Raw genomic sequence first — 22,928 nt, 5'->3', positions numbered from 1 at the left:
TCAATGTAAGATATAGATTAGTTCATAATAATTTTATACATCAATTATATTTAACTCCTGAGAAATTAATGAAATATAATTTACTTTTTATGGATTTATGTTTCAGATGCCATAAAGAAAAAGGAACGTTTTTACATTCAATGTGGTCTTGTGGAAAAAGTGAATGTTTTTTGGATGTGGTTTAAGGAAATTTTACAAAATATTTTCAAAGTTAAATTTCCAATGGAACCATCAATATTTTCGTTAAGTAATATTAAAAAGATTTGTTTGGAATTAAAATTAAATAAATTTCAAATAGCTTTCTTGAAACTAGCATTAGCTGTTGCGAGAAAATATATTGTGATTACTTGGAAAAACGATATAGAGTTGAATTTACTTCGATGGTGTACATAACTGAGATCTTGTATACCACTGGAAAAAATAACAATTTATGGGATAATTATTTTTTCTATCGGAAAGTTTGGTGCCCTTATTTGGATTATATGGGTTTAAAATTTTGAATACTTCTGCCTTGATGTGGTAAAATGTCTCAATCCACAATATTTATCTGTCATTATAGTTTACATCTTTCTTTTTCTTTCCTTTTTTGTTAAAAGGGGTAGTTTCAGGTAAGGGATATATAAAGGGGGAGGGATGTCTTCCTTAGTAAAGGGCGGGGGGGGGAGTATTAGAGGGGTTTTTGTATATCTATTAATATTTTATAACTTTTATTGTTTACTACTTTTATGTATCATGCTTTAAATTTTTAAAAAAGGAAGTCTCCAGTGCCCACATCACTGTCTCACATCCCATTTTCAATACCTGGTCCCCCATCACCCAGTCTTGAGCCAATCTCCACAACTGCCGCCTGCTGAGTCCTTTGACTGCAAGTCACCAGCAGCCTGCACCTGCGTTGGTTTCTTGCCCGTGTGTTCTTCAGCCGCAGAGCCCCTCACTTACCTGCCACCGTGGTCTCCTCTGTTTCTCCTTCTCCCTGTTTTCTGGTGCCCTCCTCTTCCCTTCAATGCCACCACTAAACGCAGGTGCCCCAATCCTGGGCCCAGATCCCATAGTCACAGGATTTAAAATAAAACACGATCAGCTCCTTTGACAGGGTATTTAAAGGCTGTACAGAGTCATCAGTAGTTGGGCTGTGCAGTAGAACCCTGTGGAAGAGCGCAGGGGTCCACACCAGATGCTCTGGCAGCACCACCAAATGCTTATTCAAATATTCATTCCAAATCCCCCAGCTCCGGTGTCCATTCTAAACCTCCAACAGGAGAGAGCACCCAGGCCACAGATCTATTCCCAGCCAACTTTTAATATACCTGTAGAATCTCTTGGAATCTTCCTTTATCCTACATGCCAGCTCCATCTCATGCCCTCTTCTTGCCATTCCGATTTTCCTCAAGCATCCTCCTAAACTTTGTGAATGAAAGAGACTTATTTGAACTGGATTTTTAAAATCTGACACATGAACAAAAAAAGATCCTCCACTGATGCTGCTCGACTCACCACGCATCTTCAGCAGCCTTGTCCTGTATCTTAACTGCAACGTGCTGTACCTGAACCCCCTATCAAGAGCTGCCCATTTCTCAGCTCTCCCCTAACCCTCAAGCATCCTCTCCCAAACAACCTCTGTAAGTTCCTTCCTAATGCCTCAATAATGGCCCTGCTGCAATTTAGCACCTTCACTAGTGGATCAGTCTTTAGGTTTTCCATATCTATTTAAAAACTAATCTTTTAACTTTACCCTTGGAGTTTCATTGGGTCTTCAATTTAATAATAGATGCCATGAAGATCGAGTCTATGTCCACAAGTTGTTTATTTCATTGTGTTTTTTTAATACACAAATGCAACTTATGTGCATTTTCCAGAATGCATTTAAGTTCATAATTCAAAACAAATTTTCAAACTGAAGAAAACAGTATTAAGCTTAATTATTTGTTCAGTTTTTAATCAGTTATAAAATTGCCTTGTATGCAAAACAAGACTTTTAAGGCAGAAAGTGCACTTCATGTTAAGAGAAGGAAAAAGCTTCAAGGTGATCGCCAACTTTGCATTGTTGGTTTAGCATCAATCTTACCTGCAATCTGCATAAGGATAAATACAAATGTACAGATTGAGCACCACAGTACCATTCTCGTGTGTCAAACTCAACACAATAATAATCTTGTACAAAATCTGGACACTGAAGTACAATTAATAAAAAACATAAGACCATTGCAAATTTCCATTTCGAGAGCAGATGAAAACTGCACAAGGCACTGTTAATGACTGCAACCTATGAGTGGCTATTCATTCAGTCAAAATCCCACAGGGCAATAGGTTTTCATGCAACCTCAGATCCCCACAAAGAGAGAATGTCTGTCAGAACCAGCTCGTGAATACCAAGGTATTAGTGCAGTTCAGGAACTGTACTAATGGTGTCAATGAGCCCTTTAAATCAGATTCCATGCAAATCGAGCACATCCAGTTGAGAACAGCAGTTTGCAGGATCTTGGATGCGCAGCAACGATAGGAGCAGACCGAGTCTTGAAGAATACAGCTGAGCAATGCAGCATCACGGCCTTTCACAAAGCAGTGCTCTCGGAGTCATTGTCGGCGTCCAGCTGCTCACACTTTCTCACTTCTAAGTTTCCCGCAGCAGACACCAACTCCACAGGTGATTTAGAGTCTTTCACAGTTAAATCGGAATCTAGCAAACACAAGCGACTGTGAGTTTTTCCGAACACCCACACAAGTATAATTTCTTCACTTAACCTGCTTCTTTGATGCCTCAAAGATTTTAGATATTCACATCTATTCTACAGAATAGTGCAAAGTGGAACCTAATTTTTAAAGTTTACAAGGAATCATTCTAAGAATTGGGATAATACAACAGTCGTCTAACAGCAACTCGTGAACTGCTGAGGGAATAACTTCCCTATGGTACAGTTCACCATTGTAACTAAACCTTCAGTAAAGCACAGTGGAAAGTGGCTGCAATGTTAATGGAATATAAAACCAATGCTGTCAAACTGCTAACATTTGTCGACACAAGATGCTGGAATCTGAAGCAAAACAAACTGCCGGTAGAAATGTGTGTCAGGCAATATCTGTGGGGGTGGGGGGGGGGGGGAAATGTTTCACGTCAAGGCCTGCATGGCACCAAATCCTGATGCAGGCCTAGGCCTGAGGCATGGACAATTCCCACCAGCCTCCACAGATGTTGCTCAACCTACCTCCAGCAGTCTGTTTTATGCTGTAATTTGTGCATAGAACAGTAAGGTTAACTGCTGTTTCAGTGAAATAATTTCAATGTTTAAACATACTTCCTGATATCCAGGGAAATCCTCCATACCCATGCGTAATTAGCAAGCAGTGTGATGCAGTTAGTAACAGCAGGAACACATGCATTAAATCATCACTGGATTAGCAGCAATCATTGGACGATCATTTACCTAAGTCTTACCATAACTTTCCCACAATGCTGCTCAAACTTTGCTGGTCAGACATCTGCATTTTTTAATAGAACAGTTTAAAATTAGAAACTCTATTTTGAAAAACTTTCCCCCTAGTCTGCACAGTGGTAAAAATGCACACGAGTGCAATTATACCCCTCTGATTCATGGAGTGAGAGAAGGTTCTGTAGCAGTCACAGTACATCTCCTGCTGCCCTGTGAAATTAGCATTAATGTCACATCAGCCTATTTATTTTCTTACAACATTTAGATCCAATTGCTTCCCTTGCTTAATTCAGTGCTTCATGCCCGATCTGAACAATGAATGGGGTTTAACGGTTTCTTTGGGGAGGTGAAGTTGTGCTGTGGCCACTTTCCTTGGGGAAGCAAGGTTGCACCGGTTTCCTCAAGGAAGCGAGGTTACGCTGTGGCTGGTTTCCTCGGGGAAAGCGAGGTTACGCCGTGGCCGGTTTCCTCGGGGAAGGGAGGTTGCACCATGGGCCGGTTTCCTCGGGGAAGCGAGATTGCGTCGTGGCCGGTTTCCTCGGGGAGGCGAGGCTGCACTGCGGCTGGTTTCCTCGGGGAAGCGAGGTTGTGCCGTGACCGGTTTCCTCAGGGAAGCGAGGTTACGCCGTGGCTGGTTTCCTCGGGGAAAGCGAGGTTACGCCGTGGCCGGTTTCCTCGGGGAAGGGAGGTTGCACCATGGGCCGGTTTCCTCGGGGAAGCGAGGTTGCGTCGTGGCCGGTTTCCTCGGGGAGGCGAGGCTGCACTGTGGCTGGTTTCCTCGGGGAAGCGAGGTTGTGCCGTGACCGGTTTCCTCAGGGAAGCGAGGTTGCGCCATGGGACAGTTTCCTCAGGGAAGCCAGGTTGCACTGTGGCCGGTTTCCCCGGGGAAGTGAGGTTGGCGAAAAGACTAAGAACATTTTTTGATAATCCTCCCTTTGTTATTTTATTTGCAAGTTTTTTTTTATTTTGGGACCAAAATGGAACAGTTTTGCTAACAATTATTTACCCAATTCAGAAAGCAGGATATGAGAACTAACAAGTGTAATCCTACAACCTAACAGAACAGCACAGAAACAGGCCATTCGGCCTGTCTTTGTGTTAGCGAATTATTTTTAATTGACCTTGCACAGCTTGTCTTACCTATGCAATTACTTTTTTTTTAAAAAATGATTTTAGTTTCCATTATAAATCTTATTTACCACTTTTACTTGGCTGTGCACAAACCCACAGACCACAGATGAAAGCACTGCTCAAGGCTGGGTTTTCACTCAATCAAGGACCCAGCTGCCATGTGGCGCCTCTGCAATTTTTTGCCTCAACAGCCTTGTCACCACAGGAAAGATTTACCTGATTGATTCGCATCTTGCCAAAGGTAAGCACAGTTAGTGTCCAGGTTAATGAACCAAATAAAGAACAATTCAGCACTGATGCAATTAAGAACATCCCTGGGCATTTGTTGATCAGGTCATTCTGCAAGCCTAATTTGAAATATCTGGAGTTTTAAAAAAAATGAATGCCAAACAGCGTATCTAACAGAATCTGGGTAGTGAGGCACTAGGGAAACTATTCATTGTAACTAAGTCACTTCGCAAATATGCAAGGTCACATAACTACGAAAGCAGAAGGATGACACAATTATTCTGGGTCGGGATGGGGTGGGGCGGGGGGGGGGGGCAATGGGTCAATTAACATTAGAGCATGCTCTAAGATCCTCATGCAAACTGAAACTATGCTGAACGTTTTCAGTTACAGTGTCCAATGCACCACACCTACAGTCGGGCACCAGGAAGCAGGCATTACTGCTGTTCAATCACTAATTATTTTGGTTAGGGCAGGAAGGCGTTGCAACCAGATTAGTTGTATGTGATGTCATGCACGTATTTTGACAATAAATCTGAAATACTAAAATGACATAAAGGAGGTAAACAAGAAAATCTGTAGATGCTGTGGTTTAATGCAGCACACAAAAGTGCTGGAGAAACATATCAGGTCATACAGTATCCACAGGCAGTCAACATTTCAGGCCTGAGTCCTTCTTCAGGAGTGCTGAAAAATCAGACAGAATGAAAAGGTGGGGGAAAGGGCGAGGAGCACAGGCTAACAGTTAAGAGGGAACAGGTGGAGACAAGTGGGAGGGCAGTAGAAAAAGTGATGGAAGCAGGCAAAGGTAGGTTTCTGATGGAAGGATAGACAGAAGGGGAGCTTGAGGAAGAGATGGAATATGTGGTTTTGTTCCTCCCTGCCTTAATTTGGCAGTACGTGAGGCCATAGACACACATGTGTGTGGAATTAAATGCTGGCCACTGAGCGGTCTTTGCTGTTGAAGTGGACAGAGTGAAGATCTCCCAGTCTGTGTCCAGTCCCTCTGTTGTAGAGGTCACGCAGTAAGTGATCATGACAGATTCACATGGTGTTGCTCCACTTGGAAGGACTATTTGGGGTCCTGAATAATGGTGAGGGAGGAGGTGCAAGTGCAGCACCTCTTACAGTCACAGAGGTGATTGGTGGGAAGGGAGTTGCAGAGAGAGCGATATCTATATATCTATGAAAAGTGAAGAGGGGAGGGGAACATTTTTTCTGGTGGTGGGGTCACATTGCAGGAGGAGTAAATTACGAATAACATGTTGGAATCAGAGGGTAGTGTGTTGGCAGTTAAGCATTTTGTTGTGTCTGGGGGAAGGGCCAGGGCAGATGCGCAGGAAATAGAGACCAGGATGTTTTCTGGGGCCATGGTGGGTGGGTAAGGGTTCAGGCCCAAAATGTCGACTGCCTTTTATTTCCCATGGATGCTGTGTGACCTGCTGAGTTTCTCTAGCATCTGTGCAGCACTGCAAAGGATGCCTTTGACTGATTGTTGATGGAATCAACCATGTTATTCGATACAGTCTCAATATGGTAAACACATAAATAACGTGGCAAACTAGTTGCTTTCCTATCTCTGAATGCTGCGAATAACCAGGTAGAAAGAGATAATGGAAATCATTCTCAATTTGTGGACCTGAGAATAGATGTCAGTGAAATAAAGTGATGTAAAGCATGGTTTAGGAATGTGCAGAGAGCCCATCAAGTGCAGTGTGCTTTGGGGTGACCAGCAGACATGGTTGAGGCTGAGAGAATGTCAGAATTTATCAGGATTCCTGACACAATATGTGGACTAGCTGACTAGAGGAGAGGGCATACAGGATCTAGTACTGGGTAACGAACCTGGTCAGGTGACAGACCTCTCGGTGGGGAGCATTTCGGTGAGGAGCATTTCGGTGATAGTGATCACAACTCATTGAGGTTTAGTGTAGCTATGGATGAGGATAAGAGCAGAGAAAATGGGAAACTGTTTAATTATGGAAAGGCTAATTACTATGGCGTGGGGCAGGAACTAGGGGGTGTTCATGGGAGAAGGCACAGATGTGGAGGATGTTTAGGGACCACTTGTGTAGGGTTCTGGAAAGGTCTGTCCTACGGAGACAGAAAAATTGGTAGGAAAAGGGAACTATGGTTGACAAAACAGGTGAGGCAGCTTGATAAGAGGAAGCAAAAACAGGAAGGGCTTAAGAAAAGACAGGAGAGCTCGAAGGGAGTGAAAGGCCTTGGTATGTAGGACTAAGGAGAACCCCAAGGCTTTCTACGAGTATGTAAAGAACAGAAGGATGACAAAAATTAGGGTAGGGACACATAAAGGAGGAAACATGTGCCTGGAGGTAGAGGAGGTTGTTGAAAACCTAAATGAATACTTTGCTTCTGTATTTACCAGAGAAAAGGGCCTTGATCATGGTGAGGTCAGAATAGAACAGGCTTGTTGTTGTGTGCTGGACAATGTTGAGATTAGGAAAGAGGAAGTAATGGATTTTCATAAAAACATTAAGAATGATAACTCCCCTGGGCCGGACGAGATATATCCTAGGAAGTGAGGGAAGTGCTGGGGCATTGGCTATAATCTTTGCATCTTCCTTGGCCACAAGGGAGGTGCCAGAGGATTGGAGAATGGCAAATGCAGTCCCCTTATTTAAAAAAGGTAATAGGAAGAATCCTGGGAATTATAGACCAGTGCGTCTTGTGAAAGTGGTGTGCAAACTATTGGAGAGAATTCTGATGGAAAGACTTTATGAGCATTTGGAGAAGTACAATCTTCTCAGGGATAGTTAGCTTGGCTTTTTGAAGAAAGGTCATGCCTCATGAGCCTAATTAAGTTTTTAGAGGTTATAAAAGAAATCGATAAAGGTCTGGTGGTGGATGTGGTCTTTCTTCTTTTTGGCTTGGCTTCGCAGACGAAGATTTATGGAGGGGGTAAATGTCCACGTCAGCTGCAGGCTCGTTTGTGGCTGACAAGTCCGATGCGGGACAAGCAGACACGGTTGCAGCGGTTGCATGGGAAAATTGGTTGGTTGGGTGTTTCCTCCTTTGTCTTTTGTCAGTGAGGTGGCCTTCAAAGGAGGTTGCTGCCCGCCGAACTGTGAGGCGCCAAGATGGACGGTTTGAGGCGATATCAGCCCACTGGCGGTGGTCAATGTGTCAGGCACCAAGAGATTTCTTTAGGCAGTCCTTGTACCTCTTCTTTGGTGGACCTCTGACATGATGGCCAGTGGAGAGCTCGCCATAGAACACGGTCTTGGGGAGGCGATGGTCCTCCATTCTGGAGACATGACCTACCCAGCGCAGTTGGATCTTCAGCAGCGTGGATTCGATGCTGTCGGCCTCTGCCATCTCGAGTACTTCGATGTTAGGGATGAAGTCACTCCAATGAATGTTGAGGATGGAGCGGAGACAACGCTGGTGGAAGCGTTCTAGGAGCTGTAGGTGATGCCGGTAGAGGACCCATGATTCGGAGCCGAACAGGAATGTGGGTATGACAACGGCTCTGTATACGCTTATCTTTGTGAGGTTTTTCAGTTGGTTGTTTTTCCAGACTCTTTTGTGTAGTCTTCCAAAGGCACTATTTGCCTTGGCGAGTCTGTTGTCTATCTCGTTGTCGATCCTTGCATCCGATGAAATGGTGCAGACGAGATAGGTAAACTGGTTGACCGTTTTGAGTTTTGTGTGCCCGATGTAGATATGGGGGGGGCTGGTAGTCATGGTGGGGAGCTGGCTGATGGAGGACCTCAGTTTTCTTCAGGCTGACTTCCAGGCCAAACATTTTGGCAGCTTCCGCAAAACAGGACGTCAAGCGCTGAAGAGCTGGCTCTGAATGGGTCTACATAGATTTAAATAAGGCATTTGACAAGGTCCCCTATGAGAGATGCATTCAGGAAAGCATGAGATCCATGGAACCTTGGCTGTGTAGATTAAAGATGGGCTTGCCTGTAAAAACCAGAGAGCAATAGTGGATGGAAATTAATCTGCCTGGAGATCAGTGACTTGTCGAATTCCACAGGCAACAGTTTTGGGACCCCTGCTCCTTGTGATTTAAAAAAAAAATGATCTAGATGAAGAAGCGGAAGGATACGTCAGTAAGTTCCAAGGTTCAAGGTTCCTTTATTGTCATGTAATGAAAACAGTGCAATATTACATAGAATTCGCTTTAGTCTGCTGGAAGGCAGACAGATTCGCCATCAGCAGAAACTGCTTAAAGACCCTCTTACAGTCAGAGAAAGAGTTTGCAGATGACGTGAAAGTTGGAGAAGTTGTGGATGGAGCTGAAGGTAGTCGTAGGTTACAAAAGGTTATAGACAGGATGCAAAGTTGGGTGGAAAAGTGGTAGATGGAGTTTTCAATCTGGATAAGTGTGAGGTGATGCATTTTGGAAGGACAAACTAGAAGGCTGAGACAAGGTTAATGATTGGTTACTTAATAATGTAGTGGAACAGAGGGACCTTGGGGTCCAAATCTATACATCTCTCAAGGTTGCCGTGCAGGGTGATAGGATAGTTAAGGTGACCTATGGGATGCAGGGATTCATTTTAAGGGGATTAAATTCAGGAATAAAGAGGTCATGTTACAACTCTACAAATCTCTGGTAAAACCACACTTAAAGTATTGTGTTTATTTCTGGTCACCTTATTATAGGAAGGATGTGGAAGCTATGGTGAGGGTGGAGAGAATATTTACCAGGATGTTGCCTGGATTGGAAAATAAGTCTTATGAGACAAGGTTAGCAGAGCTAGTTCTTTTCTCTTTGGAGCGAAGAAAGATGAGAGGTGACTTAATAGAGCTCTACAAGATTCTGAGAGGCATAGGTAGGATAAGCAGCTAACATCTTTTCCCAGGGCAGGAGTAGCAAACACCAGAGGACATCTGTGAAGGGAAGAAAGTCAAAATTTAAATTTAGACACATAGCATGGTAACAGGCCATTTTGGCCTACGTGTCCATGCTACCTAATTTACACCAAATTAACTGAGGGTGTAGGTTGACTGGGTGTAAATTTGGTGGCATGGGCTCATGGCCTGAAAGGGCCTGTTTCTGTGCTGTATGTCTAAAAAAAATACACCCCAGTACTTTTCAAATGGTGGGAGGAAACCAGAGCCCCTGGGGAAAATCCACCGAGACACGGGGAGATCGTACAAACTCCTTTCAGACAGCGTGGGATTTGAACCCCAGTCCCAATCGCTGGCGCTGTAAAGGTGCTGCTCTAACTGCTACACCAACCCTGCTACAGTTCGGGGAGACATCAGGGGTAAGTTTATCACACACAGAGTTGTGGGTGCTTGGAATGCCTTGGCAAGGGTGGTGGTGGAGGTTGAAACATTAGGGGAATTTAAGAGACTCTTAGACACAGGGATGAAAGAACGAGTTACAAGGTAGGAAAGGTTTAATTGTTTTTGGGTAATATACAAGTTGGCACAACATTGAGAGCTGAAGGGCCAGTTCTGTGCTGTAATGTTCCATGTTCTACTATAAAATGCTAAAGCACAGAATACAGTCAATTTGGCCCTTCTAGTATGTGCCAACCACTATTTTCCTAGTCCCAAGGACCTTCCTCTATTCCATAACCCTCCAGACCGCTCCCATCCATGCAACTATCCAATCTATTTTTCAAAATAAGGATCGAACCTGCAAGGACACAGATCCCTGAGGACACCATTACTGATGCTTATTCAAACTCAAAGGTGTCTCAGAGTGCCAGATTAATATGTGATGCTTTTTTCACTGCAGGCTCTATAAAGTGTTGGGCAGACATGGGCAGCACGCTGTTGGATGGCACTGCATGTGTCTGGACACCTTAACAAGTTTCAACAAATATCTGACAAGGCCATGTTCAGCTGTTGTCTATCCAGGAATGTACACTGTACAAAATAACTTTACAACTTCTCAGCCCACTTTCCCTCTGTGGTCTGTATGGTTTGTTCTCTATGAGGATGGAAACAGGTCCTTTACCGCAACTTGCCCACAATCAACCTGTGTCATCTGGTTACTGATACCCCTATTCTGGGCAAAAGACTGTGTATTAACCCCTTCTATTCTTCTCATGATGTTGTTTCTCTTGAAGAGTAAAATAAATCCAACATAACACCGCCCTTCTTGCTGAAAAGTGGCTCTTCACTGAGAGGGAAGAGCAAAATGTTGAGCATTTACACTAGATACAGCAAGAACTCGGCTGCAAATTTTAGCAAACATCAAAAGCAGTCACAACTCTGATAAGCAATGCTAGGCAAAGAGCAGCAGGACTAACTGCAAGGAGAGTGCTTGAAATCCACCAACCTCACTGAAGGGTCTTCTCCCAAACCTGTGGAGGCATTTGCCAGTTAAAGTAATTAGTCACAAACTAACTCTCATTGTAAACCCAGTCACAGCTGGGAAAGAAATGATTTTAAAAATAATTTGAGCAATTTGCTTTCTGAATGGAATAGCTGGAAAATTCTCATCACATTTCATTGAATTTTTTCCAGGAACACCCAACCACCCCTCCCCATACAAATATCCCCACATACACCCTCACGTCCACTGAAGATGACAACATTACTCAGTAGCCACATTCTCAAACCCCTTTCCCAACTACAACCTTCTTTGAACACAAAACTTTGACTTGAACTCCACTTCCTTTTTGTGTCTGCACAGAAGAAAACAATATTGTAAGTTTGGCTATTTCGGGACACTCACCAGTAACTATTTTTGAAGCTGTGGTGGCCGTGTTCGAGGATGCCGGCTCCGAAGGAGTGGAGGGGCTTGTTGCAGTGGTTGTGACTGGTGGCTGTGGAGGCGGTGGAACATTGGGTCGGTTTCTGGGTTTTGGCACTGGCCGTGCTCTGGGTAAAGTGGCAAACTGAGGTTGGGATGGTGAGTCCTGATTCGATGGCAGGCCCTGGGCATGTGCAAAGTGCTGAGTTAGCTGGAAGCCTGCAGCATGTGTCCCTAATGGAGGGGTGCTTGGGGGAGTTGGTGTGTCAGGGGGAGTACAGCATGGCTGATCTGCTACTTGCTCACCAGAAGTTTTCAGAGGATAGGGATTGACAGGTTGTGCTGGAGGTTGTGGAGGGGGGTGATTTGGAGCCTGGATAAGCATTTGATTGCTCGAATGTCTACGAGTCTGCACAGTGGGCTGAGAAGATGATGAGCCATGGGACTGAATGGGACTCTGGTTCCCAGCCTGCCCTGGAGACGTACTGGCAACTTGGCCAGCCTGTTTGACAGAATATGAAGGGGCTTGGCTAACAGGTGGGCTTGTTCCATGGCCCAGAGGCTGCCCAGGTGGTGGATTTGAAGGTTTTGGAGGAGCAGGAGCAGGCTTTTTCGTTGCTAAAAATGAGGAAAACAAAACTGGTTAGTTTGAACTTGAGTCACAAGTTCATTAATTGATCCAATTACAGCAGAAACAGCCCCAAGTTCTTCAGTCTTTACATTCACTTCATTTTTCTCACCTATAGTTTCCCTGTGTTTAGTTTTTAGTACTGTCTGCCCAACCAGTCCAGAACCCAGTTTTGTCCTCAATGTTCCACTGCTGTCCCCTGACAGTTCCCTGTTATATATGATATTCATACTTCAGAAATTTCCCCATGGCCACATCATTAATCAAAGAGACAGTTTCAAACAGGCCTCAATCATTCTGGTACCCAAGAAGAGCGCAGTAACCTGCCTCAATGACTACTGACCAGTGACAATAAATTCAGTGATGAAGTGTTTTGAGAGGCTGGTGTTGAAGCATATTAGCCCCTGTCTGATACATTCCAATTTGCCTACCATCTCACTGGCTCTACACAAAGCCCTGGAACATTTGGACAGCAAAGATGTATTCAGCAGGATGCTCTTTATTGACTACAGTTTGGAATTCAACACCATCATCCCCTCAAAACTGATCAGCAAACACCAAGACCTGGGACTGAACACCCCACTGTGTAATTGGATCATGGATTTCCACAATCAGTGGGGATCGGTAAGAACTTCTCCTCCAATCAGTACCAAAGCACCACAGGGCTGTGTTCTTAGCCCCCTGTTCTACCCACTTTACACCTATGACTGTGTGGCTCGGTACTACAATAACACCATCTACAAATTTGCTGATGATACCACAGTAGTGAGTAGTAAACAGGATGGAGATTGAAAACTTGGCAGAATTGTGCACCAACAACAACTTCACACTCAATATTACCAAAACCAAGGAGCCAATTGTTGACTTGAGGAAGGGAAAACCAGAGGTGTACGATCCAGTGATCATTGGGGGATCAGAGGTGGAGAGGGGGAGAAACTTTAAATTCCTGGGAATCACTATCTTGTGGATAATTCCTGGACCCCACAAATTATTGGCATTGTGAAGAAAGCACATCAGCGCCTCTACTTCCTCAGCAGTTTGGGTAGATTTGGTATGACGCCAGAAACCCTGGCAAATTTCTACAGAGGTGTGGAGAAAAGGTGCTGACCAGCTGCATCACAATCTGGTACGGAAACACCAATACCCCTGAATGTAAAGCCCTCCAAAAGGTAGTGGACACAGCCCAGGTGAGACCCTCCCCGCCATCGAGAACATCTACAGGGAACGCTGCTGTCAGAGAGCAGCAGCAATCATCAAGGATCCACACCGCCTAACACATGATCTGTTCTCGCTGCTGACATCAAGTCTCGATGCCACAAGACTCAGGTTCAAGAGCCAGCTGCTTCCCCTTCTCCATCAGGGTCCTCAACAACAAACTCAATCTCATTTAAGGACACATCCACATTATTGTTTTTTTTTACTGAATATTGACCCCTTAATTTTTTTTGTATTGCCCGGTTTGTTTACATTTCTCTCTTTTGAATACGAATAATTTTCTTGAGTACAGTTTGTCCGCCCCACAAGAAAAAGAATCTCAGGATACTATGTGATGTCATGTATGTACTCTGACAATACATATGAACTTTGAACTTTTGAAAGCACCAGCTTAGAAAACTTCACCTTTGGATATCTCTCTGCAGTCTGCCCATAACTCAGGAAATTTTATTGCTCTGGCTTCTTTTGTCTCAAGATCTTCAGTTTTGTTAACATGCCTAATGTGTGCTTATTGACTAAAATTAGGTGGAGTGGAAGCATTTAAAAAAAGCATAAGCATATCTGTTGATAGATCAACTCTGTGCTCTCCCCCCTCCCCCCCACCCCCCCAAGATGCTGACTGACCTACAGTGACCTCACGTTGGCAGCAAGGTGCTCTGCTCCACAAGACTTCAATTCCTCAATTCATTTATTGGTGAGTTTGAATCTCAGATTTTTCCCCTTCACCCAAAATTTGCAATGAGATAGCTGGGCACACTGTAAACAGTGTTGGGAGCATTGAATCACAGAAATAATTTAAGTGAATACAGTTGCCTAATCTTTTATCAGGGATTCTGAACATCGGCAACCTCCAAAAACCGGCACTTTTTTTGGTAATGAAAATGCTTGGGCATTTAACCACCTCGCTCCTAGCCCCCAGTATCTGTCGGTCATCTCCTCCTGTTGGTCACCTCCCCAACTCCCAACGCGGCATCAGGAGTGCAGTGCTGCCAAGCCAAGATGTTCATTCGCCATGGCGGCTGGCAATGGCTCTCTGTGGGAGCAATGGCCACCTTCATTACCCACTCTGGATCCACTCTCAGCTTAAATTTAGACAGGCCATTTCAGTCCACGAGTCCATGCCGTCCAATTTACACCTCATTAACCAAAGCCCCAGAATGTTTTTGAAGGGTGGGAGGAAACCAGAGCCCCCGGAGAAAAACCCACACAGATGTGGGGAGAACGTACAAACTCTTTACAGTCAGTGAGGGATTTGAACCCTGGTCCAGTCCTGATCGCTGGCGCTGTAAAGGTGTTGCAGTAAACACTACGCCAACTGTGACTCTCTATATGAATCAATAAAATATCATAGACAGACGAAAATTAAATGTGGCTGATGGAATGATCTTTTGATCTAGAGAAGCAGATAATGAAAACGACACTGTAGTGCCTGGTGAGACCACACTTGGAGAACCAACTACACTTCCCAAGGATAATGTTAGCACAGAGGAGCATACTGAAGCTAGGATTCCAAAGTTAAATTACAAGGAGAAATAACTGGAACTGGTGTTCTGTTAACTGAAATTTAGTATGATGATAGACTTTTTTCCCCTCAAGAAATTATGGGGAACTAATAGTGTAGAGAGGAAAAAAAAAACTATTTAAATTGGATGGTGTATTGAAGACACAGGAAACTATTTCAAAAATAGCAGCTATGTTTCTCAAGATTGAAGTTAGCGAACACTTTTACATACAGCGAGATGTTTCCAATTGATGATCTTTCATCAGCTCAAAGTCATCAATCTGAAATGAAATTAGTCTTTTCCTAAACTGCTCAGAGCACAGTTCCCTCCAGACACCTCCCTCCAGACAGTTCCCTCCAGACAGTTCCCTCCAGACAGTTCCCTCCAGACAACTCCCTCCAGAGAGTTCCTTCCAGACACTTCCCTCAAGACACTTCCCTCCAGACACCTCCCTCCAGACAGTTCCCTCCAGACAGTTCCCTCCAGACACTTCCCTCAAGACACTTCCCTCAAGACACTTCCCTCAAGACACTTCCCTCAAGACACTTCCCTACTATGCAAGGTGATCCGAGCTCTTTTATGCCACCCCCATGTAACTCTCCGTTCCTCAAACCTTCAAATATTTATCACTTTACCTGAGATATATCTAAAAAAATCTCTCTCACTACAACTGGTGCAGAGAATTCAAGAGTCCCACGACCCTCCGAGAGCAGATATTTCTGTACATCTAAGTTTTTAAAGAGCAACCCCTTAACAGACTCATGGACAAGTGCAGCACCTCATCCACAATGACCATGAAACCTCCCCAGACTAATCCCATTTGCCTCCACAAGGTCCATAGGCCTCCATACCTTTCTGATCCAAGTACTTTCCAAATGCCATTCAAACATTGTATTTGTATCCAATACCTCATTCCAGGCATTCACCATCATCTGGAGGAAACAATTATCCCTCCGATCTCCTTTAAACTTTTCCCCCTCACCTTAAGTCTGTGCGCTCTAGTTCTAGACTATCTTGTCATAGGAAAAGATTATGACCATCTGAACTCTCCATGTCCCTCATAACCTTATAAACTACTGTCTCCCCTCAGCCTCCTGTGATCTCGTGAGAATAAGCACAGAGGACTATGTCCTCTCATTTGAGTCTTTCCCAATAGTGACAATATTGTTTCCTCCGTCAAACCCCTGGGATTCATATTTGAATAAGGTCAGCCATCATTCTTATAAACTCCAAGGAATACATTCCCTAATTGTCTGTTCCTATCTCAAGCACCTGCAGCATTTTCCTTTCCAAAGGATGTTAAACTGATAGGCCAATTGTTGATAGATCTATTGGCTGATCAGATGTAATATTTGCATTTGGGACCACCTGATATCAGAAGAGGATTGGAAGACCATGGTCGTACCTTTTCAATCAATTCCCAGTTAACTTGGATTGGATGACATCCCCTTTAAGGTATCACCAGTGTTCCTAGCACATTCCAGTGTTCCATTTATCTAGTGTTGATCACCTTTAGCATCTGGCTGAAGCTCTGGAAAATAATCCACCCTCAAACAGGGATATAGTTCAATAATGGAACACATCCACAATTCCCCAGTTCAATGTGATTCAAGATGCCACTCACTGGAACAAGTCAGGCAGAAATCAGAAGTTGTCATGTGAACTCACCTCTTCTGATGACATGTGGGCTAGGCCCAGTTATAACAGGCCCCGGAGCTGCGGAGAGCTGACCGAGGCCTGTACCAGTTGTCTGTGGTCCTACGCTGCCTGCTGCACTGGCTCCGTTCTTCAAAGTCGGCAAAGTGGCAGTTGGATCTTTGGATTTTGAAAGGCTGAAAAATGTAAAATGAATGTGAACTCAAGAAATATATTTCACAAACAGCTCAGAGCACATTTCACTCAGACAGTTGTCGATTTTATATCTTCACATACAGTACCAATCAGGATAATAAAGGCTGTGGATCCATATGACATAGGCCCAGAAATAAGCTATTCAGCCCATCAAGTCTTCCCCACCTTTCAATCATGATCCCACAACTATGTGAGTAAAAAATTATGATGGGACTTGGTGAGAGGGAGAAACCGAGATTAAAACAACTTAAATAGTGGCTTGAAGGTCACAAGATTACTCGGTGATTGACAGCTATGTACCAAATGGAGTCCTCACCGCAAGGTAAAGTGATTCCCTCGAGCCCTCACCAATAGAAAAAGTGCTGGAGAAACTCAGTGGGTTAGACAGCATCCATGGAAAGCACTGGCCAAAAGCTCGTCATCAGGAATTTCTGAAAGGTTTCGGCCCTGAACTTCTACATCTGTGGATGTTGCCTGACTTGCTGAGTTCCTCCAGCAGTGTGTGTGTTGCTCCAGTTTTTCAGTAACTATAGACTCCTTATTACCTCCCTCAAACCCTTCCTAGTTAATCAGATTTCCCACTAAGACAAGTCTGCAACACATGCTCTTTGTTAAGGTACATGAGGCAATGTGGAGGGAAACGAGGGGACAAGAGTCACAGTGTAATGGTGACGACTGAGCACCCATTTAAACAAACTCCATTCCTTTCCCCCACATTTCCATCAACTCTTCACATTCTTCCATTCACCCATACAGTCGAGGGGATGTTGGGCCTGCCTTTTGGCTCTGCTGTGTATATTTCCACCCCAGGAGGCCTGTGATTAGTGGTGTTCCTCAGGGATCAGTGCTGGGACCATTGTTGTTTGTTGAATATATCAATGATCTGGATGATGATTCTGGACCAACTGGAAAAATGGGACAGAAAATGGCAGATGAAATTTAATACAGGCAAGTGTGAGATGTTGCATTTTGGATGGACAATCCAAGTAAATGGTAGGGGTCTGAAGAATGCAGAGGAGCAAAGAATTCTGGGAATACAGATAGATTGTTCCCTGAAAGTGACATCACAGGTGGTCAGGATTGCAAATTGAGCTTTTGGCCTCTTGGCCTTCATAAATCAAAGTATTGAGTATAGGAGTTGGGACGTTATGGTCACCAAACTACAGGAAGGATATCAAGAGGATTGAAAGAGTGTGGAGAAGATTTATTAGAATGTTGCCGTGTCTTCAGAAGTTGAGTTACAGAGAAAGATTAGTCAGGTTATGACTTTATTCCTTAGAGTGTAGAAGAATGAGGGGAGATTTGATAAAAGTTTACAAAATTATGAGGGGTATAGATAGAGTAAATGTGAGTAGGCTCTTTCCACTTAGATTAGGAAAAAATAAATACGAGAGGACATGGCTTAAGGCTGAAAGGGGAAAGGTTTAGGGGAAATATTAGAGGGAACTTCTTCACTCAGAGAGTGGTGGGAGTGTGGATCAAGCTGCCATCTGATGTGGAAAATGCGGGCTCACCCTTAAACTTTAAGAATAAATTGGATAGATATGTGGATGGGAGAGGTTTGGAGGGTTATGGTGAAAGTCAATGGGACTAGCGGAATGATATTTGGGCATAGACTAGATGGGCCAAATGGCCTGCTTTCCATGATTCTATTGTATTTACAAAATTGTAATTAATAGTAATTTTGTACCTTGTTCTGAACTATACTGCTGCCACAAAATAACAAATTTTGTTACTTATGTTCATAACAAGAAACTTAATTCTGATTCATTCCCCGACGTTGAGACCTTGAGACACTACCTTGCTGGAGTACCTCCCTTTGAGAACGGCAAGCCACCCCTTTCAAGACTACACAGGGTCTGGACAAGGGTACAACATGCAACAGCAGGCAAAACAGGTTACAGCTAAGCATGGGCTTGGCCTAGCCACTTGAGGTACATACTTTGCACACCAAATGCACATGCACCAAGCCATGGGAAATTTATGCTGTTAGCATGGATATTTAAAGCCTTTAACACAAGTTAGTTCAGATGTGAAAACAATTGTGGCCACTATTTTAAATATTACTGGCAGTTTCAAACTACTTATTTGAATTGTTTAAAATATTATCGATATCCTGTGTGCAAAATGAAAGAAACCAAATTCCTGTAACTTCAAGGATGAGGGTATCCAGCAACCAACGGCTCAGCACAAAGCACAGCCCTGAACAGAAACACAAGGACTGAAACTGAAACATTCCCTCAACAATCCTGTTGCTCAACTCTGGGTTTAGCGTGGGTAGTTGTATATCAGCTGAATGTTTATACAGGTACACAATCCTTCATCTGGAACCTTTGGGTGTCAGTGTGTCCAAAATACCAGATTTTTCTGGATTTCGGAAAGCCAGATTTAAAGCCACCTGAATTGTGCTGCCGTATCCACCCCCACCCACTTCCAGTCGTGCTGCTGGTCTTCCCTCCTTGCCCGACTCGTGCTGCCGGACTCCTGCCCACCCGACTCATGCTGCCGGTCTCCTGCCCGACTCACGTTGCTGGTCTCTTCCCCCTCTCCCACCCAACTTGCTGCCAGTCACTTCCCCCTCGCCCGCCCGACTCGCGCTGCCGGTCTCTTGCCCACCCAACTTGCACTGCCTTCTCTCTCCCCACTTATTTTTAAAAACTTTATTTAAAGATTTAAAAAATCATCATCAAAAATTAATTTTACAAGATAAATCCCAAACCCACCCTCCTACCCCTTCAGCCAGCTCCCTTAAGGGGAGCCAAAAATATAAATGATTTATATAAAAAAATTCTAAATGTGGAGAACAATTCAAAGTATATCTAAATTCATATATTTCAAATACGGAGACCATTTACTAACAAAAAGGGAATAATTATCATGTAAATTATAAGTAATTTTTTCCATAACAATATAAGCTTTCAATTCATTTTGCCAACGTAGTGTATTAATCTCTAAATTGTCTTTCCGAGTACTCGCAACTGATAACACCAAACGTAAAAAACCAATTTGAATTTTATCCAAACCTGATCCCCTCAACAAAATCAAATTACCCAACAAAAAAACTGTTGGATCTAATGGTAATGTAAATTTATACAATTTTTCCAAAACTACTTTAATTCCTTGTCAAAATAGTTGAATTTTAACACAAGTCCAAAGAGCATGTAGAAAAGTTCCAATACATGAATCACATCTAAAACATAAATCTGAATTACTAAATCCATATTTTTTCAGTTTCTCCGGAGTTAAGTATAGTTGATGTAAAAAATTATAATTAACCATTCCAACATTGGTCAATTTGATTACATTGTCCTGAACATATCTGCCCAATCATCTTCAGGAAAAATAAACACTAAATCACTCTCCCATTTAAGTTTAGATTTTTCCCAATCCAGTTTATCCATATTATCTTGTAACAAATTGTACATAACTGAAATATAACCCTTCTTTGGTACAGAGGAAATCAAAGACTCAAATCTCGACAAAATGGGTAAATTCATACCATAATTATCCTTTACCAAGCCTCTAAGTTGGTAATGCGCAAAGAATTTACAGATATATCAAATCTTTCTCTCAATTGATTAAAAGAAAGAAATTGTCCCTCTTCAAAACAATCCTGTATTGTCTTTATACCCTTAAAATCCCAAATCATGAAATAATTATTAAACATTGAAAAAGGAATAAGCTGATTATTATACAATGGAGTTAAAATTGATAATTTATCTTTTGATCCCAAACCCTATTTTTTAAAATCCAGATCTTTAACAAATGTTTCAATACCGGCATATTATATTCCTGTAGCAAATTCAAGTTGCAACGAAATATAAATTCATGTACCTTAACCTCAGAAATTCACGCCATTTCCACCTTAGCCCAGCTAGGAGGTTGATCTAGATCTATCAACCTGCTAATAAACTTCAACTGGGCCGCTTCATAATCATTTTGAAAATGTGGTAACTGAAGTCCACCTAACGCATATTTCCATGTAAGTTTATACAATGCCACTCGAGCTAATTTACCTTTCCATAAAACTCCCGCACTACCTTATTTAAATCCTGAAAAAAACCCTTTGAAAGTAAACAAGGTATTGACTGAAATAAATATTGAATTCAAGGAAAAATATTCATTTTAATACAATTGACCCTTCCATTCATAGTTAATGGAAAATCTTTCCACTTAACCAAATCTGCTTTAATCCATTTTAATATAGGCACATAATTTAACTGATATAATGACTGATAATTAACATCTACAAACACACCTAAATATTTAATTTTATTTGTCCACTTTAATTTTGTGATAATTTTAAATTCTGAATAAACTCCTATTCCAACTGGTAAAATTTCGCTTTTATTCCAATTAACATCCAATTGTATCCTGACAATTCTCCAAATTTCGACTGCTTCAACGACCGTTCTGGTTCTGTCAAATATATCAATACATCATCTGCAAATAAATTAATCTTATATTCTTCATTCATAGCTTTCATCCCTCTAATTTCATCATTTTGCCTAATAGTCTGAGCTAATGGTTCAATAGCCAACGCAAATAAGGCAGGTGACAATGGGCAGCCCTGCCAAGTTGAACGAGTCAACCTAAATGGTAAAGAAATCTGACCATTTGTCACCACCCTAGCAATCGGATTCGTATATAAAGTTTTAACCCAACCAATAAAAAAAGGGCCGAATTTAAACTTTTCTAACACCTTAAATAAAAAAATCCCACTCAATCCTATCAAAAGCCTTTTCTGCATCTAATGCAACCACCGTAGGATGGTTAGGTTGTTTTCGGTATGCATTGACCAAAGTAATTAATCTAAGAATATTATCAGATGCATTTCTGTTCTTAATAAAACGTGTTTGATCAGTATGTATCAACTTGGGTAAGTAAGTAGCAAGTCTATTAACTAGTACCTTGGCTATAATTTTATAATCTACATTTAATAAAGAAATAGGTCTATATGAAGACACTTTTAATGGATCTCTATCTTTTTTTGGAATAACAGTTATTAAAGCACTTGAACAAGATTCTGGAAACCTGTTCTTCAGTGACATGTTTTAACACATCTCCAAATACACTAGATAAATCATCATAAAAATATTTATAAAATGCCACAGGAAATCCATTGTCCCCTGGTGACTTTCCATTTGGCATTTCCTGTATAGCTTTCTTAATTTCAAAATCTGTCAATGGAGATTCCAATTCCTGGATATCTTTCTCATCTAATATTGGTACCTCAATTTAATAAGATCCAATATAACCATTATCCCGCTTCCCCTCAGAAGTATATAATTTTTGATAAAATGAATTAAACTGGTCATTTTCCTGAGGCTTATAGGTAATTATTGAATTCTTTTTAACGGCATTAATAGTCCGAGATGCCTGTTCAGCTTTCAATTGCCAAGCAAGTACCTTATGAGCTCTTTCTCCCAACTCATAATAACGCTGTTTAGTTCGATTAATTAAACGCTCAAACTGATATGTTTGTAAAGTATTATAGCATAATTTCAATTTCGCTAATGCAGCTTTTTTGTCTTTAGTCACATTCTTCTGAAAATCTTTCTCTAACTCAGCAATCTGATTTTCCAACATTAAACTTTCTGTCATAAATTTTTCTTAACTTTTGTAGAATAACTAATAACCTGTCCCCTCAAATAACCTTTTAACACATCCCATACTACAAAATTACTATCCTCAGAATTAATATTCTCAGTCAAGAATAAAGAGATATGCTCTTTAACAAAAGTAACAAATACTGTTTTTTTCAATAACATTGCATTAAACCTCCACCTATATGACTTCTGAATTTTCACAAGAAAAAAAATAATGAATGGTCAGATAGAACTCTAATTTTATATTCAGCTTGCAATACTCTACCCTGTAGTTGTGCTGATACCAAAAAAAATCAATCCTAGAAAACGAATCATGTTGTGATGAATAAAAAGAAAACTCTTTCTCTGTAGGATTAACCTTTCTCCAGATGTCTATCAGATTTAAATCTTTCATCAATGTTTTGATCTATATTGCTGTCTTTGATTTTCTTATACTCTTTGGGTTTCTATCCAATAAAGGTTCCAAAACACAATTAAAATCTCCTTCGATTAAAATATTTTCATTAGCTTGAGTTAACAATAAAAAAGCTTCTGAAATAAACCGCTCATCATCTACATTAGCTGCATAAAGATTAAGCAAAGTCCAAGATTCAGCAAAGATTTTATAATTCACCTGTAAAACTCTACCTATATTTCCCTCTAAAGATT

General features: G+C 42.0%; 1 protein-coding gene across 7 annotated transcripts in view; it reads right to left on the bottom strand.

Moving 5' to 3' along the window:
* Positions 1 to 1,785: 1,785 nt before the first annotated feature.
* arhgap17a (Rho GTPase activating protein 17a) overlaps positions 1,786 to 22,928 on the bottom strand; it is a 210,243-nt gene continuing 189,100 nt past the window's right edge. For 2 of the 7 annotated variants that reach the window (XM_069928969.1, XM_069928976.1), the window contains 3 exons: positions 16,489 to 16,652; positions 11,458 to 12,093; positions 1,786 to 2,677 (listed from right to left, as the gene is read on the bottom strand). In XM_069928969.1, coding sequence (XP_069785070.1) covers positions 2,553 to 2,677; positions 11,458 to 12,093; positions 16,489 to 16,652 — 925 coding nt within the window. In that variant the 3' untranslated portion in view covers positions 1,786 to 2,552. Of the gene's footprint in view, positions 2,678 to 3,422; positions 3,478 to 11,058; positions 11,084 to 11,457; positions 12,094 to 16,488; positions 16,653 to 22,928 lie in introns of all 7 variants that reach the window. The other 5 variants (XM_069928971.1, XM_069928972.1, XM_069928970.1 and 2 more) reach the window with 5 other exon arrangements.

Source organism: Narcine bancroftii, chromosome 3, assembly GCF_036971445.1.
Source record: "Narcine bancroftii isolate sNarBan1 chromosome 3, sNarBan1.hap1, whole genome shotgun sequence".
NCBI classification, from domain to species: domain Eukaryota; kingdom Metazoa; phylum Chordata; class Chondrichthyes; order Torpediniformes; family Narcinidae; genus Narcine; species Narcine bancroftii.
Note: the sequence above shows the minus strand (reverse complement) of the source record. Positions and strands in the feature narration are given on the sequence as shown.